Below are 23364 nucleotides of genomic sequence, written 5' to 3' on the forward strand. Positions count from 1 at the left end.
CAATACGTACAAGGATGGCAAACTATAGACATTCAATTTGTGAGGCCATCAAGAAACAAGCATCTGATCTACCTGTGGCTAAACATTTCATGCAGTTACAACATACCGTCAGTGATCTCAGGTTCATTCTGATCGATCATGTACCACCGCTGAAGCGGGGAGGTGATGGGAACCAGCGCCTACTCCAAGTCAAATCCTAATGGATCTTCAATTTAAGAACATTACATCCTCATGGCTTGAATCGCCAACTAGATTGGCAAACCTTTTTGTAATTATGGTTATGGTATCGTTCCCACAGTTTAGTTGGGGAAGGGATTGTCTAATGGGGGATATGCGAGGGATCTTATATATGCTTACATTGTCTCAATTTATACTTTAATTCCTTCATAGATGTTGATGTCTAATCGTACTCTTGGCCTGTGATGTAATGATCCACTGTATGATCATGACCATTGAAACTGCCGTTGGTGGAACACATTTTGTGCCTACCCACGGGTTGAATATATTTGGGTGTGTGAAGTGGTGAACATCTTTTATAACAGCTATTAATTAGCACATATGAATATTAATTTGTAAAAGAGTTATGTTTGTTTGCGAACATTGTTGATTCACTCCATGTATATATATGACCTACATCTGATCTTTAGTTATTTTTTCTCCTTTTAGGGCTTGTCCAATTTACATGTATCATTTTGGTTTGTATGAAGGACATATTTTGATCTACGTTGTACAGATCCATATAGATGGGAAGTGCCATTTATGTCCATTAAACGGATGATGGGTTGCTATGGTTCCCTTCCCACACATATGACTGAAGTCATTCACCTGTATGGACCCGATGATTGGTTGGCGTAACCCTGGGACTATATAATCATTATTTTATGTGAATCTGTATATTCTTTTTTGTACCTGGGGATATGTTCATGTGTACAGGCTGGTGATAGTTCAGTTACTGCTTAATCTATCTTTTGCTACATATTTGTTGCTCACTTGCAGTTAGCGATATTGCCTAGCAAGTTGCATTCTCCGTTATGATGATTATGTATGGTTCGGGTAATTGCCCCTGTTGCTCTGTCTTTGCGGTTTCGCTAACTGCAATTATTATTCTGTAATGGATATGCTATGATTGTGAGGGTTGATGTGCCCACATTTAAATTGTCATTTATATCAGCATAGCTGGTGATAAGTTGATATTATCCTTCCACACACATGATGAATGTCATATACATAAACAGTGCCTATGATTGGTTGTTGCTACTCTATGTAAATATTGTATAGTTCTTGTTGTTAATTTGATCCTATATCTGTTAATAACACTGAGTGGGCCAACTCTGACATAAGACTATTTGTTTATTCATGTGTATCTACATTTGAGTGCCATTTATGTTTGACTTTAATTGTTTTTTCTCCCTTGCAAGTATCGAGCCTGCCTGTCACAAAATTCATTGTATGGAGAGGATCTGATGATGTCTACCTCTGAGGGCCGGTTTTGGCCACGCCCACATTGTCAGCGTTTGGCGATTTCGCTAACTACAATGGCGATCATACTGTTTTTAGCTCTAACTGTGAGTTTTATCATTTATCATTATATATACATACACACACCTCTCTCTCTCTCTCTCTCTCTCTCTCTATATATATATATATATATATACACACACACACCTCTATATATATATTCATATAGATATAAATTTTAGATTAACATATATATATATATATATATATATATATATATTTAATAATAAAAATTAAAAAAAAATTCTATGGTATATTTAATAATAAAATTACATTTTTTTCTATGTTGTTTAGTTAGTGCACACGAATAATTAGTTATCTTAAGGTGTGTTATGGAAATTTAAAATAAAATATTGAATAAATGTTAATAGTTAATAATTATAATTACTGTAAAAAATAAATAAATATATATATATATCCTATATAATAAAAGACAAGAGTTTGTCTGAAGCCGTCATGCGCAGTTCAGACAAACTCTTGCCGCGAGGACCCGGCAGCAGCTCAGCTGTAAGAGGCGCGCGAGGACCCGGCAGCAGCTCAGCTGTAAGAGGCGCGCGAGGACCCGGCAGCAGCTCAGCTGTAAGAGGCGCGCGAGGACCCGGCAGCAGCTCAGCTGTAAGAGGCGCGCGAGGACCCGGCAGCAGCTCAGCTGTAAGAGGCGCGCGAGGACCCGGCAGCAGCTCAGCTGTAAGAGGCGCGCGAGGACCCGGCAGGAAGGGGGGAGAGAGAGAGAGAGAGAGAGAGAGAGAGAGAGAGAGAGAGAGAGAGAGTGTGAGAGAGAGAGAGAGAGTGTGAGAGAGAGTGAGAGAGTGAGAGAGAGAGAGAGAGAGAGAGAGAGAGAGAGAGAGAGAGAAGAAAAAAAAAAAAAATAAATAAATAAATAAATAAATAAATAACATAACACGGCCCGTGTCAACGGGCTTTAGGACTAGTATATATATATATATATATATATATATATATATATATATATATATATATATATATATATATATCCAAAGGAAAAAGACAAGTGGCTCCAGGGCACTCTCAGACTCTAACGGAAGGGTGGCGTTGCCACAAAAGCAGGTGGTGACATTACAAATGAGGCGGAAAGCTGAAATGTCAGGCAGCAAAGGGACCTGGATGGGGGAGGTTGGTTAAACCCCTCAGTCTCAAATGGACTTAGTAAAACAAATCTGTTATGTCTACTAAAATCTTAACAAAAAACTAAATTTATGCTTATCTGATCAAATCTTTTCTTTCGGAATGGTGGTCCACCGTCCTCCAAGACATATGGGATATATTTCCCGCCACTAGGAGGAGGTCAATAACTCATATGAGAGCTTTAAATCCCTTACACCTACAATCTCTTTAGTTTAACGTGTAGCTGAGTAGAGAATAGGAAACATATAGAGAGCAAAGACAAAGCAGGTCTGTAGATGTGTCATTAGAACTGTCGCCCAAACATTGAAATGGGTGGGGCCTGAGGATCATCATCATTCCAAAAGAAAATAATTTATCAGGTAAGCATAAATTTTGTTTTCTTTTGAAAAATGATGATGGTCCACAGTCCTCCATAACATATGGGATTAATACCCAAGCTGATTGTCTATGTTACGGAAAGGGTTGGACAATTTTTTCTGGCAGTTCTTATTTAGCCGACACTGCAGCCTGAAGGACTTTCCTGCCAAAAGCTGCTCCAATGATGCCAAATTTTTAAAAACCCATGGTGTTGTAACTGCTCTTGTAGAAGAGCTGAATACTACACTTCAGTAAGCCCTATGAATCACTTATTTGAGCCAAGAGGCCAATGCTACCTTAGTAGCTCTCTGCCCCTTACAAGTCCCAGTAGCGCAAAAACAAAATATAAGTTTGTCTGAAATCTTTAGTAGCTTGGAGATATAACTTCAAAGTGTTGGCTACCTCTAGATTATGTAAGAGCAACTACTTAGAGTTAGCAGGATCTGAACACAATGAAGAAACAACCACGTCTTGATTGGTGTTTTCCTATGAAACTACCTTAGAAGGAAAATCATATTTAGTACAAAGTATAGCCTTCTCCTTGTGAATAATTAGAAATGGACATCACAAGACAAGGTTAACAACTCATAAACTCTCCTTGCTGAAGAGATTTCTAATAGTAAGGGTACTTTCCAAGGTAGAAGTAGATATCAAAAGTAGATATCAATGGAATGGATATATCTGCATACATTGTTCAAGCAAAGAACCATGTATGCAGAGGAAAGTAGATTCCAAGGTGGAGAAATAGGAATCAGAATTGGCCTTACTCTAATGAACAGCTGGACAAGTCTGATCCTAAGGAAATGTAGCCAACATCCTATGAAAAAGAATAGATAAAGCAGAAATTTGATCTTTTAGAAATTAGTGGACACAACCTTGTAAAGGCAATCCTGAAAAAACCGAAGGAGTCTAGGAATCCTAAAGGAATACCAAGAAAACCTTCTAGAAGAACACCATTAAAAAAATACCTTCCAAATACACTAATAAATTCTTTGTGTTACAGGCTTTTTTAGCCTGCATCAAAGATTCAATAACCAAATCCAAGAAACCTTTATGTCTCAAAACAAGGCGTTAATGCTCCACGCCATTAAATGTAGATATTACAGATCTTGATGAAAAGAGAACTTTGAGACAACAGGTCTTGTCTCAAAGGAAGAAGCCAAGGAGAGCAAGAAATATCTGCACTATATCCGCATACCAAGTCCAGCAGATTCAGGTTGAAGCAATTAATATTACTGACGTTGACTCCTGTTTGGTTCAAGTATGATCCTTGGAAACAGGTATGCTAGATGAATGTCCTATGGACACAAAAAGGCGTCTATTAGGAGAGCCTTTGGATCTTTTGATCTCGCACAATAGCTTGGAAACATGTGATTTAAATGAAAGGTAATCAGATCTATGTCCTGTAAGCCCAATTTGATATCCGAGTTATAGAAAATGTTCTGTTGTTCATATCTGGTATGTGAAAGGCCAATAGAGAGCAAAAAGACCTCTCTGCCTAAGACAGAATTTATACACTTCCTGCATGGCCAGTGGACTGCGTATATTCCTTTTGATAATTTATATAGGACACCGCCGAGTTGTTGTCCAACTGGAAACAGATACACTTTTCCTCCTTCAATAGAGGCCAGGGCTGAAAGCCCGAAGATGGCTCTAAGTTCCATAATGTTGATTGTTAACCTTGCCTCTAGGGGAAACCTAACTCCTTGCACTCTTTGAGAAACCCAGACCACCCCCAGCCAGAGAGACTGGCATTCATCGGCACAATAGGCCAAGACTGACAAAGAAAGGATGACCCAAGGGTCAAACACAGACTTTGTGTCCTCAAGAAAAAAATTGACTGACGGAAAATCAAAAGCAATCCAAATGCCAAATGAAAATAATTATTTGACAACTAAGGGAGCAAGCCTATAAAGGGGTCTCAAGTGAAAACAGGGCAAAATAAACTGAATTTGAAGCAGCTACCATAAGTCCCACTGCACCATGCACTGAGCTATCAACAGAAGGTATTTCATGGTAGGAAGAGAGAATCCTAACTTGCAAAGTTCTGTCAGGAAACTAGATGCATATGGATTGAATCTAATATTACTCCTGTAAATGCTACCCTTATAGCGGAATATAATGAGTCTTTTGGGTACATCAATACTCCAACCATGGTCTTGAAGACAGAAACTAGAGCGTATGAGCAGTAGCTATTACCAGGGTATAACCTTGCGCTAGTATGTCATTCAGATATGGAGCAACTGAAATGTCCTGATTCTGAGCACTGGCAAGATATCATCCACCACTGGTGGTAAAAGTTTTGCAGATAAACAAAACCTCAGGAATTGAAAGTAATCAATGTGGAGCCCTAGAGGTCTATACTAGCCAAAAATTGACCCTTTTGATGAAGGATAAAAAACAGTGAGGAATGTTCCCATTATACAAGTAGGAACCCTCCTCAACATTGTTTAGGGATGTTAAATCCGGTACAGGAGTGTAAATCCCTTTGGACAATGAATGGAAATAGGGTAAAAACTCTTGACCCTGAGGTTACACAGGTACTGGGATTCATTTATTACCCTACCCTCCAAATCCTTATATAAAGGTTGCCACCTCAGAAGGATATTTGGCAACATGAGATAGGACCACTGGTCAATAAGGAGGAGTCTGCTTCAAAGAGAACAAAACTCTCGATTTCTTGAAGGATAAAGAGAATCAGTCTGGATATCTGAACTATTTTTCCTGATGGATTCAAAATATATAAACTTATACAAAGCTTATTGAATCCATACACAATGTAAGTTGCAGCTGTGTTCTACATGTAACTTCTTCAGCATTTGCACATATTTATATTGCCATGTAGCCTTTACGGACTAAAGGAGCAGCACATCTAGATCAACAGGTATACATTAGATACTTGTAAAGTCATGTACAGATAACCAGAGACTGTGTATACTTTAGAAAGTAAATACACAATGTACATGATCCATGAAAATATTCATGATCAATGCTCAGTGTCTACATGATAAACGGATGTGCATACATATATGTATTATAAAAGAGATACAAATAGAGCTTATCTATAAAGAATCTCCACTGTAAATGAAAATATTCATGATCAATGTTCAATATCTGCATGACATACATGTGCATAGCAACAAATTACACATAACATAGGTAGAAAATATAGATAATATGTAGAATATAGATATTATATCTAAAGGATCTCCACTGTTGTATTAAAATACGGATAAATCCTGCAGAACTTATTTAGGAAATAAACCTGCAGAGTACAATGTGTGAAATTTATATTTTGTAAACATGGTTATTTTACCTGTTCTCAACCAAGGTAATCCTGAAAACCTGGCCTGTTGGGGAGGCCTGAGGACAGGTTTTAAAACCAGTGCCCTAAAGGGTATATACTATAAAAACAGAATTTATGCTTACCTGATAAATTACTTTCTCTTACAGGTGTATTCAGTCCACGGATTCATCCTTACTTGTGGGATATTCTCAATCCCTACAGGAAGTGGCAAAGAGAGCACACAGCAAAGCTGTCCATATAGCTCCCCTCAGGCTACGCCCCCCCCAGTCATTCGACCGACGGTTAGGAGAAAAAGGAGAAACTATAGGGTGCAGTGGTGACTGTAGTTATTGTAAATTAGATTTGAACCTGACTTAATATCAGGGCGGGCCGTGGACTGAATACACCTGTAAGAGAAAGTAATTTATCAGGTAAGCATAAATTCTGTTTTCTCTTACTTGGTGTATTCAGTCCACGGATTCATCCTTAATTGTGGGATACCAATACCAAAGCAATAGGACACGGATGAAGGGAGGGAACAAGTCAGGTAACCTAAACGGAAGGCACCACTGCTTGCAAAACCTTTCTCCCGAAAATAGCCTCCGCAGAAGCAAAAGTATCGAATTTATAAAATTTGGCGAATGTATGCAGTGAAGACCAAGTCGCTGCCTTACAAATCTGTTCAACAGAAGCCTCATTCTTGAAAGCCTATGTGGAAGCCACAGCTCTGGTGGAATGAGCTGTAATTCGTTCAGGAGGCTGCTTACCAGCAGTCTCATAAGCCAATCGGATGATGCTTTTCAGCCAAAATGACAGAGAGGTAGCAGTTGCTTTCTGACCTCTCCTCTTACCAGAATACACAACAAACAAGGATGATGTTTGTCTGAAATCTTTGGTTGCTTTTAGATAGAACTTTAAAGCACGAACCACATCGAGTTTGTGCAACAGTCGTTCCGTCTTAGAAACTGGATTAGGGCAAAGAGAATGAACAATGATTTCCTGGTTAATATTCCTATTAGAAACCACCTTTGGAAGAAAACCAGGTTTAGTGCGTAAAACCACCTTATCTGCATGGAACACCAGATAGGGTGAATCACACTGCAAAGCAGACTTTTCTGAAACTCTTCGAGCAGAAGAAATAGCTACTAAAAACAAAACTTTCCAAGATAATAACTTGATATCTATGGAATGCAAAGGTTCAAACAGAACCCCTTGAAGAACTGAAAGAACTAAATTTAGACTCCATGGAGGAGCCACAGGTCTGTAGACAGGCTTGATTCTAACTAGGGCCTGTGCAAACGCCTGAATGTCTGGTACAGCTGCCAGACGCTTGTGTAACAGAATAGACAGAGCAGATATCTGTCCTTTTAAGGAACTAGCTGACAGGCCTTTCTCCAAACCTTCTTGGAGAAAAGACAATATCCTTGGAATCCTAACTTTACTCCACGAGTAACCCTTGGATTCACACCACCAAAGATATTTCTGCCATATCTTATGGTAAATTTTCCTGGTGACAGGCTTTCTGGCCTGTATCAGAGTATCTATAACTGAATCAGAGAAACCCCGCTTAGCTAGGATTAAGCGTTCAATCTCCAAGCAGTCAGTTGCAGAGAAACTAGATTTGGATGCTTGAAAGGACCTTGGATTAGAAGATCCTGCCTCGATGGCAGTTTCCATGGTGGGGCCGATGACATGTCCACTAGGTCTGCATACCAAGTCCTGCGTGGCCACGCAGGCGCTATCAGAATTACCAAAGCCTTCTCCCGTTTGATTTTGGCTATTAGCCGAGGGAGAAGAGGAAACGGTGGAAAGACATAAGCTAGACTGAATGACCAAGGCGCTATTAATGCATCTATCAATGCCCCCTTGGGATCCCTGGATCTGGATCCGTAAAGGGGAAGTTTGGTGTTCTGACGGGACGCCATCAGATCCAACTCTGGAATGCCCCATAGCTGGGTCAGCTGAGCAAAAACCTCTGGGTGGAAAGTCTGGCGACTTAGAAAATCCGCCTCCCAGTTGTCCACCCCTGGGATGTGAATTGCAGATAGATGGCAGGAGTGATCCTCCGCCCATTTGATGATCTTGGTTACTTCCTTCATCGCTAGGGAACTCTTTGTTCCTCCCTGATGATTGATGTACGCCACAGTCGTGATGTTGTCCGACTGAAACCTGATGAATTTGGCCTCTGCTAGTTGAGGCCACGCCTGGAGCGTATTGAATATCGCTCTCAGCTCCAAAATGTTTATCGGGAGAAGAGATTCTTCCCGAGACCATAGTCTCTGAGCCTTCAGGGAGTTCCAGACCACACCCCAGCCTACCAGACTGGCATCGGTCGTGACAATGATCCACTCCGGTCTGCGGAAACTCATTCCCTGAGACAGGTGATCTTGAGACAACCACCAGAGAAGAGTCTCTCTGGTTTTTTGATCCATTTGAATCTGAGGAGACAAATCTGCGTAATCTTCATTCCACTGTTTGAGCATGCACAGCTGCAGTGGTCTGAGATGGATTCGGGCGAAAGGGACTACGTCCATTGCCGCAACCATTAAACCAATTACTTCCATGCACTGAGCCATGGAAGGCCGAGGAATGGAATGAAGAACTCGGCAAGTAGTCAACAGTTTTGACTTCCTGACCTCTGTCAGAAAGATTTTCATTTCTACCGAGTCTATTAGAGTTTCCAGAAAGGGAACCCTTGTGAGCGGGGACAGAGAACTCTTTTCTACGTTCACCTTCCACCCGTGAGACCTTAGAAAGGCCAGAACGATGTCCGTATGAGCCTTGGCTCTGTGAAAGGACGACGCCTGTATTAATATGTCGTCTAGGTAAGGTGCTACTGCAATGCCCCGTGGTCTTAGTACCGCTAGAAGGGACCCTAGCACCTTTGTGAAAATTCTGGGAGCGGTGGCCAACCCGAAAGGAAGGGCCACGAACTGGTAATGTTTGTCCAGAAAGGCGAACCTTAGGAACTGATGGTGATCTTTGTGGATAGGAATATGTAGGTACGCATCCTTTAGATCCACGGTAGTCATATATTGACCTTCCTGGATCATCGGCAAGATTGTCCGAATGGTTTCCATCTTGAAAGACGGAACTCTGAGGAATTTGTTTAGAATTTTTAGATCCAGGATTGGCCTGAAAGTTCCTTCCTTGTTGGGAACTACGAACAGGTTTGAGTAAAAGCCCAGTCCTTGTTCTGCAATTGGAACTGGGTGTATCACTCCCATCTTTAGTAGACCTTCTACACAGCGTAAGAACGCCTGTTTCTTTGTTTGGTCTGAAGACGAACGAGAAATGTGGAACCTTCCCCTTGGGGGAGAATCCTTGAATTCTAGAAGGTACCCCTGAGCAACTATTTCTAATGCCCAGGGATCCGGAACGTCTCTTGCCCAAGCCTGAGCAAAGAGAGAAAGTCTGCCCCCTATTAGATCCTATCCCGGATCGGGGGCTACCCCTTCATGCTGTCTTGGTAGCAGGAGCAGGCTTCTTGGCCTGTTTACCCTTATTCCAGCCCTGCAAGGGTTTCCAGGTTGCTTTGGGCTGGGAAGCGTTATCTTGCTTTGCGGCAGCAGAGGTTGCAGCAGGTCCGCTCCTGAAGTTGCGAAAGGAGCGAAAATTAGCCTTATTTTTGGCCTTAAACGGCCTATCTTGTGGAAGGGCATGGCCCTTGCCCCCAGTGATATCTGAAATAATTTCTTTCAGCTCTGGACCGAATAGGGTTTTCCCCTTGAAGGGAATATTTAACAGTTTTGTTTTGGACGACACATCCGCCGACCATGATTTGAGCCAAAGCGCTCTTTGCGCCATAATGGCAAAACCTGAGTTTTTTGCCGCTAGTTTAGCTAATTGGAGAGCGGCATCAGTGATAAAAGAATTAGCCAGCTTCAAAGCGTGAATTCTATCCATGACCTCATCGTATGAAGTCTCCCTCTGGAGCGACTCCTCCAGAGCCTCGAACCAAAAAGCCGCTGCAGTAGTTACCGGAATAATGCAGGCAATTGGTTGAAGCAGAAAACCTTGCTGAACAAAAATTTTCTTCAGCAATCCTTCCAATTTTTTATCCATAGGATCATGGGGTCACAATCATCCAGCGTAGCTAAAACCTCCTTAAGCAGGACGCGGAGGTGTTCCAGCTTAAATTTAAACGCTAAGGAATCTGACTCTGCCTGCTGAGAAACTTTTCCTGTGTCAGAAATTTCTCCCTCAGACAGCCCTTCCCTCACTGCTACCTCTGAGTTTTGTGAGGGTACTACAGATAAATTATCCAAAGCTTCAGATTGCTCATCCTCTGTATTTAAAACTGAGCTATCGTGCTTTCTTGGAAAAACTGGCAGTTTGGATAAAAATGCTGCAAGGGAATTATCCAATACTGCTGCTAATTGTTGTAAAGTGATAGGGTACAATGCGCTAGAGGTACTAGGGATCGCTTGCGCGGGCGTAACTGGTGTAGACACGTGGGGGGAGGAAGGACTATCCTCATTACCCTCCGTTAAGGAATCATCTTGGGCAGCATTTTTAATTGTCACTGGATGATCTTTAAAATGCTTAGATGTTTTTGCACACTTTAAACATAAATGCAATGGGGGTACTGCCATGGCTTTTGAACATAAAGAACAAGGTCTATCTGAAGGCTCAGACATGTTTGACAGACTCAGACAACACTAAAATGTTGAAAAAAATACTTTTTGAAAAAACGTTACTGTCTCTTTAAATAATAAAAAGGCACACACTTTTTTACCAAATCATCAAAAAACATCCGATCTTAATGAAATTTTCACCACATGATCCTAATGCCTTGAAATGATTGCACACACATTTTCAAATAGTTTAACCCCTTAATGCCCAAACCGGAGCAAAATGAAGTAAACACCCGGTTTAACCCACTACAGTACGATGCCACAGTCTTTGCTGTGGCTTTACCTTCCTTTAGGGGTAATTGCAGGTGCAAATTAAGCCTCCCTGAAGTCCTCCTGTACTCTAAAGGCTCTGCACATGAAGCTGCATGGAGCTGTGTTGTAAATTAACTGCGCAATTGAGGCGCGAAAATGAGGCCCCCTCCCTCATCACTCCAGAGTTATGGGGCCTTTCTGAGTCAGATTAGCTGTCATACTAAATGCCAGGCATAAAAAAGTCCCCAAAAAGTGTTTACAACGTCTAAAAACGCTTAATAAACATAAGATTACTCTAATAAAGTAATCGATTTAGCCCATCACAGTGTCTGTCAGTATTAAAGCCCTTAACTGAAGCCATCATTCTATACAGTGTCTTAGAAAATGGCTTACCTTCCCTCATGGGGTTTCTGTCAGTCTTCTAGCACTACCAGGTCTTGTTAGAAAAAATGACTGAACATACCTTAAGCAGTATAAGCCTGCAAACTGTTCCCCCCAACTGAAGTTCTCCTGTACTCAACAGTCCTGTGTGGGAACAGCAATGGATTTTAGTTACAACATGCTAAAATCTTTTTCCTCTCAGCAGAAATCTTCATCACTTTCTGCCTCAGAGTAAATAGTACAAACCGGCACTATTTTAAAATAACAAACTCTTGATTGAAGAAATAAAAACTACAAATCTAACACCACATACTCTTTACCCTTCCGTGGAGATGCTACTTGTTAGAGCGGCAAAGAGAATGACTGGGGGGGCGGAGCCTGAGGGGAGCTATATGGACAGCTTTGCTGTGTGCTCTCTTTGCCACTTCCTGTAGGGATTGAGAATATCCCACAAGTAAGGATGAATCCGTGGACTGAATACACCAAGTAAGAGAAACGGAGTATACTAATAGAATAGGATATGTAATGCTGCTGAACATGCAAAAGACAGCTCTTAGCAATTTTATATCCCAATAGTGTACAAAAACCTGCATAATGTACATTACTGCAAATAATATTCCAAAGAGCATGAAAAGTACAACAGTATATAAAATGCAGACTAAAACTTAAAAAACTATCGGCTAGATTTAGAGTTTTGTCGGTAACGACCGGCGTAGCTAACGCTGGCTTTTTTCTGGCCGCACCTTTTAAATACCTCTGGTATTGAGAGTTCACAGAATGGCTGCGTTAGGCTCCAAAAAGGGAGCGTACAGGCATATTTAACGCCACTGCAACTCTCGATACCAGAGTTGCTTACGGACGCGGCCAGCTTCAAAAACGTGCTCGTGCACGATTCCCCCATAGAAAACAATGGGGCTGTTTGAGCTGAAAAAAAACCTAACACCTGCAAAAAAACGCGTTCAGCTCCTAACGCAGCCCCATTGTTTGCTATGGGGAAACACTTCCTACGTCTGCACCTAACACTCTAACATGTACCCCGAGTCTAAACACCCCTAACCTTACACTTATTAACCCCTAATCTGCCGCCCCCCGCTATCGCTGACCCCTGCATAATATTATTAACCCCTAATCTGCCGCTCCGTAAAGCCACGCTACTTACATTATCCCTATGTACCCCTAATCTGCTGCCCTAACATCGCCGACCCCTATATTATATTTATTAACCCCTAATCTGCCCCCCACAACGTCGCCTCCACCTGCCTACACTTATTAACCCCTAATCTGCCGAGCGGACCGCACAGCTATTATAATAAAGTTATTAACCCCTAATCCGCCTCACTAACCCTATAATAAATAGTATTAACCCCTAATCTGCCCTCCCTAACATCGCCGACACCTAACTTCAAACATTAACCCCTAATCTGCCGACTGAGATATATTATATAGGCCTTGTTAAAAGGTTAAAACACTTGGTTCTTTTAAATAAAAGATAGTGCACCAAGCATAAAACCCCCATAAAAACTATTAAACACTGGTCCCCAGCCTAACCAGAGCCTCCTCTATCAAGACGCATATTGCACTAAGCAAATGCCAGTCTTCTTAAAGGGCCATACACCTAAATTTTAAAAGTGCCCCCAAAATTGTCCTTAGAGCTGCAAGAGGGCTGTAAGGGGCCAGAGGCCACCTTGATAGTGTTCCCAATGATGATAGAACCTTTAGGGACCTCATAGGGAGAAACAAATTGTGTCATGAGGAGAGCAGGTTAAGTCCCCTGTTTTGCTGTACCTGAGTCAGAGTACCTACAAATACCCTCTGGACTATGTCTGTGCTTTGTAAAGTCCCTTAACTTATGAAGCACCCCTCCACTAGTTTACCAGGCATGTCAATGCAGCTGCAGCAGTATCCAGTAGATATGCCATCCAGTGCAGGTATTAAGTACCGTAGAGGATTGCAGTAGGAAATACCTGAGTCCCTCAGTGGAGGCTTGGGACGAGTTCCTGTGACGCCTGAGGGTAGTTATGGCTGGAGTAACATTAGGGAAATGCTGTGCACATAACAGGGTATTTCTATGCCCCTGTAACATTCAGCTGCAGTGAAGTTTCTTCTATTTTCTTGGTAAACGACACTCCCTAGGGATTCTGGGTCTCACATAGGTCTGAGCTGCCAATTTGTAATCCATAAGAAAGTAGCTGGAACAACCACTATTCTCAACCATCTCCTACGAGGCCAAGAACAAAACTATAGAGAGATGGGAGGGATTTTAACCTCTTATATGGGTTCTTGACCTCCTCCTAGTGGCGAGAAATATATCCCATATGTTAAGAAAGACGTTGGACCATCATTTTACAAAATACATTTTTTTTCTGCAGTCTTCTTACATCATTAAATATAAATAAAATAATGGTATATTTTGAATCTACTGGGCCTGTTGAAAAAAAGGTGTGTGTGTGTGTGTGTGTGTGTGTTACACACTAACATATGACTTACAATAGTGTTTAACAATAAGCAGAAAAAACTAAAAGTTCAATATTAGCTTAGCACAGGGGTTTGAAAAAAGAAATATAGCAGTGGGGTTAATAATTAAAAAAAGTTATAAAGCATAAAAATGAAAAGTTTAATGTATAATGACATGCATGTTTGTGCACAACTCATTTCTAGAAATAAATTGTGCATTGACTGATCACGTGAACATTAAAAAACACATTTGAACACCCTTTTTGCTGTGGCTTAACAGAAAGGAAGTTTATTTTAACCCTTTACTGCTAGGACATTTTACACCTCTGTATTATAGCCTCTTCACCTTTTACACTCACATTATTTAAAAATCAGTTTTAGTGCTTTTAATGTGAGATACACACAAAGATCATATATTGTTTTTTTCAAGCAGACTAACCACTTAAAAAACAAGGTCTGAGATATAGGGGGGAGCAGTGCAGTTGAGGCTTTGTATGTCAGAGTGAGAATTTTGTGTTTAATCCTGAAGGCAAAAGGAAGCCATTGAAGGGATTGGCAGAGAGGTGCAGCAGATGAAGAGCGACGTGTAAGGAAGATGAGTCTGGCAGAGGCATTCATTATGGATTGTAAAGGAGCTAGGCAGCAGATAGGGAGACCAGACAGGACAGAGTTGCAGTAATCGAGGCGGGAAAGGATGAGGGGGTGGATTAGAATCTTAGTTGTGTCTTGTGTAAGGAAGTGTCTAATTTTAGAGATGTTTTTAAGGCGGAAGAGGCAGGATTTAGCCAAGGACTGAATGTGAGGAGTGAAAGAAAGAAAACTCTTGCAGAATACACTTCCCAGGACCTAGCAAGGTGTCCCCACTCTGCCTTCATATGCACATGCTGGGTACTGACCCTACCAATATCAGAACATGACACAAGTGTAGGAGAATAGAAGTGTTATATTAATGCTGAATATAATCTCAGTGTATTCACTCTCCTAGTAGTGCCAGATAAAGGCCACCCAATATATAGGCCCCAGCTTGGCTCTAATGGATATAAGACATAACCAATATGTATATAAAGGTAGAGCTCAATGAAAATTGTTGAGAGGTTCTACTTATTCCTAGGTGTGAAGGATGAGATTTAAAGGGACAGTCTACACAAAAATTGTTATGGTATAAAAAGATAGATAACGCTTTTACAACCCATTCCCCAGCTTTGCACAACCAACATTGTTAGATTAATATACTTTATAACATTTTAAACCTCTAAATGTCTGCCTGTTTCAAAGGCTCTATAGACAGCCTCTTAATCACATGCTTTTGTTTTTGCTTTTCGCAACAGGAGACTGCTAATTCATGTGGGCCATATAGATAACAATGTGTTCACACCCGGGGAGTTATTTAGGAGTTAGCACAACACAGTAGTTAATGCAACTCAATAGATAATAAATAGTCACAGTCATGTGATGAGGGGGCAGGAGCGAGCTGCATTGAATGTAATGGCGCGGTCGGGCCAGGCTGTGACTAAACAGCTGGCTTGATGCGCTCTGAGGGAAAACCAGACCCGCTCAGTAGAGCACAGAGGGCGGGTCTGGGAAACCCTCTTCTTTTTATAAAAAAATCACCGGATATATTATGTAATAAAAAACTAGCACTAATATAATGTTATATAATTCTACACTATGTGCAGAATTATATAACATTATTTTTAGGTTTACTGGCCCTTTAAATAGCAGAATCTTGATATTACCTTCAGAGTGCTGAACATGTGAGCAGCTCTAGCCTTTAATGGACCGAGATACCAATATCTGTAAAGAGAAGGCAGAAAAAAGTACAAACAATCCACTAGACGTGCGCATATTTACGGTTAGGAATACGTACAGAAATAATTTACTTATTTGTGCAATCTGTAATTAAGGTACAAGATAAATTAGACACAGAGTTCTACATATCACTTTGTATTCTATGGAGGAAACAAGCCCTGCCACCTTCTGTATATTCATTTCAACAACTAAATCTAAAGACAGTTGCCTGTTCCATTTGCTCTCCACTGCCAGAGCTTTTTTAACGTTTTATGGGAGGCAGCTGACCACTTGCTGGGACTTCCAAGTTCAAGGGACACTAAATACATTCCATGCACCTCGCTCTTATTATAGATGCTGCTATTTCAGAACTCAGGTTATACTGCAGGTATCTGAAGGAAAGTTACTGCACATCTGCAAGCACGTCAGCACTAGAATGTAGTGAAAACTAAATTTCAATATAGCGGCACCAATGACTAGAGGGAGATGGGGAATACTATGCTTATAAAATGAATCAAGTGAGAGCTAGTCTAATATGTCTCTCCATGCCAGCAAATGTTAGAGAATTGGGCCTTATAACACAAGTGTCACTCATAAAGAAATCATGCAAAATGTAATTATATTAAAAACATAATTTATGCTTACCTGATAAATTTATTTCTCTTGTAGTGTATCCAGTCCACGGGTCATCCATTACTTATGGGATTATATCTCTTTCCCAACAGGAAGTTGCAAGAGGATCACCCAAGCAGAGTTGCTATATAGCTCCTCCCCTCACATGTCATATCCAGTAATTCGACCGAAACAAGACAAGAAAGGAGAAACCATAGGGTGCAGTGGTGACTGGAGTTTAATTAAAATTTAAACCTGCCTTAAAGACAGGGCGGGCCGTGGACTGACTACACTACAAGAGAAATAAATTTATCAGGTAAGCATAAATTATGTTTTCTCTTGTTAAGTGTAGTCAGTCCACGGGTCATCCATTACTTATGGGATACCAATACCAAAGCAAAAAGTACACGGATGATGGGAGGGACAAGGCAGGAACTTTAAATGGAAGGAACCACTGCCTGAAGAACCTTTCTCCCAAAAATAGCCTCCGAAGAAGCAAGTGTGTCAAATTTGTAAAATTTCGAAAAAGTGTGAAGTGAAGACCAAGTTGCAGCCTTGCAAATCTGTTCAACAGAGGCCTCATTCTTAAAGGCCCAGGTGGAAGCCACAGCTCTAGTGGAATGAGCTGTAATTCTTTCAGGAGGCTGCTGTCCAGCAGTCTCATAGGCTAAACGTATTATGCTACGAAGCCAAAAAAAGAGAGAGGTAGCCGAAGCCTTTTGACCTCTCCTCTGTCCAGAGTAAACGACAAACAGAGAAGAAGTTTGACGAAAATCCTTAGTTGCCTGCAAATAGAACTTCAGGGCACGGACTACGTCCAGATTATGCAAAAGTCGTTCCTTCTTTGAAGAAGGGTTAGGACACAAAGATGGAACAACAATCTCTTGATTGATATTCCTGTTAGAAACTACCTTAGGTAAGAACCCAAGTTTAGTACGCAGAACTACCTTGTCTGAATGAAAAATTAGATAAGGAGAATCACAATGTAAGGCAGATAACTCAGAGACTCTTCGAGCCGAGGAAATAGCCATCAAAAACAGAACTTTCCAAGATAACAGCTTGATATCAATGGAATGAAGGGGTTCAAATGGAACACCTTGCAAAACGTTAAGAACTAAGTTTAAGCTCCACGGCGGAGCAACAGTCTTAAACACAGGCTTAATCCTAGCCAAAGCCTGACAAAAAGCCTAAACATCTGGAACTTCTGCCAGACGTTTGTGTAGAAGAATAGACAGAGCCGAAATCTGTCCCTTTAACGAACTAGCAGATAAGCCCTTTTCTAAACCCTCTTGTAGAAAAGACAATATCCTAGGAATCCTAACCTTACTCCATGAGTAACTCTTGGATTCGCACCAATATAAATATTTACGCCATATCTTATGGTAAATTTTTCTGGTAACAGGTTTCCGAGCCTGTATTAAAGTATCAATAACCGACTCCGAGAAGCCACGCTTTGATAGAATCAAGCGTTCAATCTCCATGCAGTCAGTCTCAGAGAAATTAGATTTGGATGGTTGAAAGGACCCTGAATTAGAAGGTCCTGCCTCAGAGGCAGCGACCATGGTGGACAGGACGACATGTCCACTAGGTCTGCATACCAGGTCCTGCGTGGCCACGCAGGCGCTACCAAAATCACTGATGCTCTCTCCTGTTTGATCTTGGCAATCAGTCGAGGCAGCATCGGGAATGGTGGAAACACATAAGCCATGTTGAAGACCCAAGGGGCTGTCAGAGCATCTATCAGCGCCGCTCCCGGGTCCCTGGATCTGGATCCGTAACAAGGAAGCTTGGCGTTCTGGCGAGACGCCATGAGATCCAGATCTGGATTGCCCCAACGATGAATCAGTTGAGCGAAGACCTCCGGATGAAGTTCCCACTCCCCCGGATGAAAAGTCTGGCGACTTAGAAAATCCGCCTCCCAGTTCTCCACGCCTGGGATGTAGATCGCTGACAGGTGGCAAGAGTGAGACTTTGCCCAGCGAATTATCTTTGAGACTTCCAACATCGCTAGGGAACTCCTGGTTCCCCCTTGATGGTTGATGTAAGCCACAGTCGTGATGTTGTCCGACTGAAATCTGATGAACCTCAGAGTTGCTAACTGAGGCCAAGCTAGAAGAGCATTGAATATTGCTCTTAACTCCAGAATATTTATTGGGAGGACTTTCTCCTCCTGAGTCCATGATCCCTGAGCCTTCAGGGAATTCCAGACTGCGCCCCAACCTAGAAGGCTGGCGTCTGTTGTTACAATCGTCCAATCTGGCCTGAGAAAGGTCATCCCCTTGGACAGATGGGGCCGAGAAAGCCACCATAGAAGAGAATCTCTGGTCTCTTGATCCAGATTTAGTAGAGGGGACAAATCTGAGTAATCCCCATTCCACTGACTGAGCATGCACAATTGTAGTGGTCTGAGATGCAGGCGCGCAAATGGTACTATGTCCATTGCCGCAACCATTAAGCCGATTACTTCCATGCACTGAGCTACTGACGGGTGTGGAATGGAATGAAGGGCACGACAAGTATTTTGAAGCTTTAATAACCTGGACTCCGTCAGGTAAATTTTCATCTCTACAGAATCTATAAGAGTTCCTAGGAAGGGAACCCTTGTGAGTGGTAATAGAGAACACTTTTCCACGTTCACCTTCCACCCATGCGACCTCAGAAACGCCAGAACTATCTCTGTGTGAGACTTGGCAATTTGAAAACTTGACGCTTGTATCTGAATGTCGTCTAGGTACGGAGCCACCGCTATGCCTCGCGGTCTTAGTACCGCCAGAAGAGAGCCCAGAACCTTTGTAAAGATTCTCGGGGCCGTAGCCAACCCGAAGGGAAGAGCTACAAACTGGTAATGCCTGTCTAGAAAGGCAAATCTTAGGTACCGATAATGATCTTTGTGAATCGGTATGTGAAGGTAGGCATCCTTTAAGTCCACTGTGGTCATGTATTGACCCTCTTGGATCATGGGTAGGATGGTTCGAATAGTTTCCATTTTGAATGATGGAACTCTTAGGAATTTGTTTAAGATCTTTAGGTCCAAGATTGGTCTGAAGGTTCCCTCTTTCTTGGAGACCACAAACAGATTTGAGTAAAATCCTTGCCCTTGTTCCGTCCGCGGAACTGGGTGGATCACCCCCATTAATAAGAGGTCTTGTACACAGCGTAGAAACGCCTCTTTCTTTATTTGGTTTGCTGATAACCTTGAAAGATGAAATCTCCCTTGTGGAGGAGAAGCTTTGAAGTCCAGAAGGTATCCCAGAGATATGATCTCCAACGCCCAGGGATCCTGGACATCTCTTGCCCAAGCCTGGGCAAAGAGAGATAGTCTGCCCCCCACTAGATCCGTTTCCAGATAGGGGGCCCTCTCTTCATGCTGTCTTAGGGGCAGAAGCAGGTTTTCTGGCCTGCTTGCCCTTGTTCCAGGACTGGTTAGCTTTCCAGCCCTGTCTGTAACGAGCAACAGTTCCTTCCTGTTTTGGAGCGGAGGAAGTTGATGCTGCTCCTGCCTTGAAGTTACGAAAGGCACGAAAATTAGACTGTTTGGCCTTTGATTTGGCCTTGTCCTGAGGAAGAGTATGACCCTTACCCCCAGTAATGTCAGCAATAATTTCTTTCAAGCCAGGCCCGAACAAGGTCTGCCCTTTGAAAGGAATATTAAGCAATTTAGATTTAGAAGTCACGTCAGCTGACCATGATTTAAGCCATAGCGCTCTGCGCGCTTGGATGGCGAAACCAGAGTTCTTAGCCGTTAATTTGGTTAAATGTACAACAGCATCAGAAACAAATGCGTTAGCTAGCTTAAGTGCTTTAAGCTTGTTCATAATCTCATCCAATGGAGCTGTGCGAATGGCCTCTTCCAGAGACTCAAACCAGAATGCCGCAACAGCAGTGACAGGCGCAATGCATGTAAGGGGCTGTAAGATAAAACCTTGTTGAACAAAAATTTTCTTAAGGTAACCTTCTAATTTTTTATCCATTGGATCTGAAAAAGCACAACTATCCTCCACCGGGATAGTGGTACGCTTAGCCAAAGTAGAAACTGCTCCCTCCACTTTAGGGACCGTCTGCCATAAGTCCCGTGTGGTGGCGTCTATTGGAAACATTTTCCTAAATATAGGAGGGGGGGGGGAAAGGGCACACCGGGCCTATCCCACTCCTTGCTAATAATCTCTGTAAGCCTCTTAGGTATAGGAAAAACGTCAGTACACAGCGGTACCGCATAGTATCTATCAAGCCTACATAATTTCTCTGGAATTGCCACCGTGTTACAATCATTCAGAGCTGCTAATACCTCCCCTAGCAGTACGCGGAGGTTTTCAAGCTTAAATTTAAAATTAGAAATCTCTGAATCCAGTCTCCCTGGATCAGATCCGTCACCCACAGAATGAAGCTCTCCGTCCTCATGTTCTGCAAATTGTGACGCAGTATCAGACATGGCTCTCCCATCATCAGCGCGCTCTGTCCTTAACCCCGAGCAATCGCGCTTGCCTCTTAATTCTGGCAATTTAGATAATACCTCGGTCATAACAGTAGCCATGTCTTGCAAAGTGATTTGTATGGGCCTCTCTGATGTACTTGGCGCCACAATATCACGCACCTCCTGAGCGGGAGGCGAAGGTACTGACACGTGAGGAGAGATAGTCGGCATAACTTCCCCCTCGTTGTCTGGTGATAATTTCTTTACATGTAAAGATTGACTTTTATTTAAAGTGACATCAATGCATTTAGTACACAAATTTCTATGGGGCTCCACATTGGCCTTCAAACATAGTGAACAAGCAGATTCATCTGTGTCAGACATGTTTTAACAGACTAGCAATGAGACTAGCAAGCTTGGAAAATACTTTCAAATAAATTTACAAGCAATATAAAAAACGCTACTGCGCCTTTAAGAAGCACAAAAAAGCTGTCACAGTTGAAATAACAATGAACCAAATCAGTTATAGCAACCAAAATTTCACAGTAAATGTATTAAATTAGCAAAGGATTGCACCCACCAGCAAATGGATGATTAACCCCTTAAAACCCAAAAACGGATATCAATTTAACAAATAACGTTTTTATCACAGTCAAACACACTGTCACAGGTCTACTGCGACTGATTACCTCCCTCAAAATTAATTTTGAAGACCCCTGAACTCTCTAGGGACGTCCTGGAAAATGGAGGATGAAGTAGGAAGACTGTGACTGAATTTTTACTGCGCAAAAAAAGCGCTAAAATAGGCCCCTCCCACTCATATTACAACAGTGGGAAATCTCAGTTAACTGTTTCTATGCAGAAATAAACGTTAGCCATGTGGAAAAATCATGCCCCAATAAGTTTTATCACCAAGTACCTCACAAAAAACGATTAACATGCCAGTAAACGTTTTGGACATTAAAAGATTATGAAGTGTTATTAATAAGCCTGCTACCAGTCGCTTTTACTGCAGTTAAGGCTCAAACATTACTTCAGCATTAACAGTATTTTCTTAGACAAATTCCATTCCCTAGAAAAATACTTCAGTGCACGTACACTCATCAGCCTAATACCAGTCGCTACCACTGCATTCAAGGCTGTACTTACATTACATTGGTAACAGCAGTATTTTCTAGTCAATTCCATTCCTTAGAAAAGTAATTTACTGCACATAACTTGTTTGCAGGGGGGCCCCGCATGCTATTCCCCTTTCTGAAGTTACCTCACTCCTCAGAATGTGCGAGAAACAGCCAGTGGATCTTAGTTACTTCTGCTAAGATCATAGAAAACGCAGGCAGATTCTTCTTCTAATACTGCCTGAGAACAAACAGCACACTCCGGTGCCATTTAAAATAACAAACTTTTGATTGAAGACATAAACTAAGTTTAAAAACACCACAGACCTCTCACAACGACCTATCTATGTTGAGTTGCAAGAGAATGACTGGATATGACATGTGAGGGGAGGAGCTATATAGCAACTCTGCTTGGGTGATCCTCTTGCAACTTCCTGTTGGGAAGGAGATATAATCACATAAGTAATGGATGACCCGTGGACTGACTACACTTAACAAGAGAAATATAGTTGTCTTTCCTTTGCACCCAGAGCCACACATAGTTATATAAACAGCACTAAAGCTGATATTTGCCTCTGAGGGACCTCGCTGTACTGATGAGACTTCTCACCAGAATGGAGAGCTTATATGTTGGGATACAGGCTCTAAGATGTGCCCACCACCCCCTCTTCACACACTGCACAGGTTTGTACCTGGGGCTTTACAATTAGAATGGAGTATAACACCTCATTTAAAAAGGGGGATTCCCTTTTTCAAGAGGGGGATTAAATCTAAAGGAGAAATGTAGGGCTCTATAGCAGCCCTCTTCCCATCACTAAAAATAACCATTTTCTAATTGGGGCAAATGATCCCCATTTTCATTCTAGGGGACAGTGGAACCTCATTTGAAAGAAGCAAAATACGGGAGGATATAGGGGCTCTGTTAAAGCCCTTCTAGGGTAAATATAAAAAAGTGGAGTTGAGGCCCCGATTTTCAAAAACTTGCCAGCTTGGAGTGGAATAACACAAACACTTTTTTTAGCATTATATTGTAATGTAATGTGTCAAGCTAGAATTATTTAGGTTTAGAGGAGGCTTTACAGAATCAGCTGCTTAGAAAGGTTCAGTAAATATTCAGTGTGAAATACTTAGCATTTATTTGCAATGAAAAAGAGATGTCTATGTATTATAACAATATGACATGGTAGTCTTGAAACATTCAGTTATCAGCTTTATTATTTGCTAAATTGTATTTCTTCCCAATTAACATATGGCTAACCACGCTACACACATGCAATAAATATAATTATTGATTACAGTAAGTAAGACCAGTATGGACAGAAAGAAGTCATTTTAATACACATAGCAAAAACAGCATTTAAAGGGACATTAACCCATTGTTTCTTTCATGAGTTAGAAAGAGCA

General features: G+C 41.7%; 1 protein-coding gene across 1 annotated transcript in view; it reads right to left on the reverse strand.

Annotated features, from left to right (window-relative positions):
• Positions 1–23364, reverse strand: part of AGK (acylglycerol kinase) — a 204290-nt gene that overhangs the window by 40606 nt on the left and 140320 nt on the right. The window contains 1 exon segment of the mRNA XM_053718997.1: positions 15768–15825. Coding sequence (XP_053574972.1) covers positions 15768–15825 — 58 coding nt within the window.

The sequence above is a fragment of the Bombina bombina genome, chromosome 6, assembly GCF_027579735.1.
Source record: "Bombina bombina isolate aBomBom1 chromosome 6, aBomBom1.pri, whole genome shotgun sequence".
In the NCBI taxonomy this organism is placed as follows: domain Eukaryota; kingdom Metazoa; phylum Chordata; class Amphibia; order Anura; family Bombinatoridae; genus Bombina; species Bombina bombina.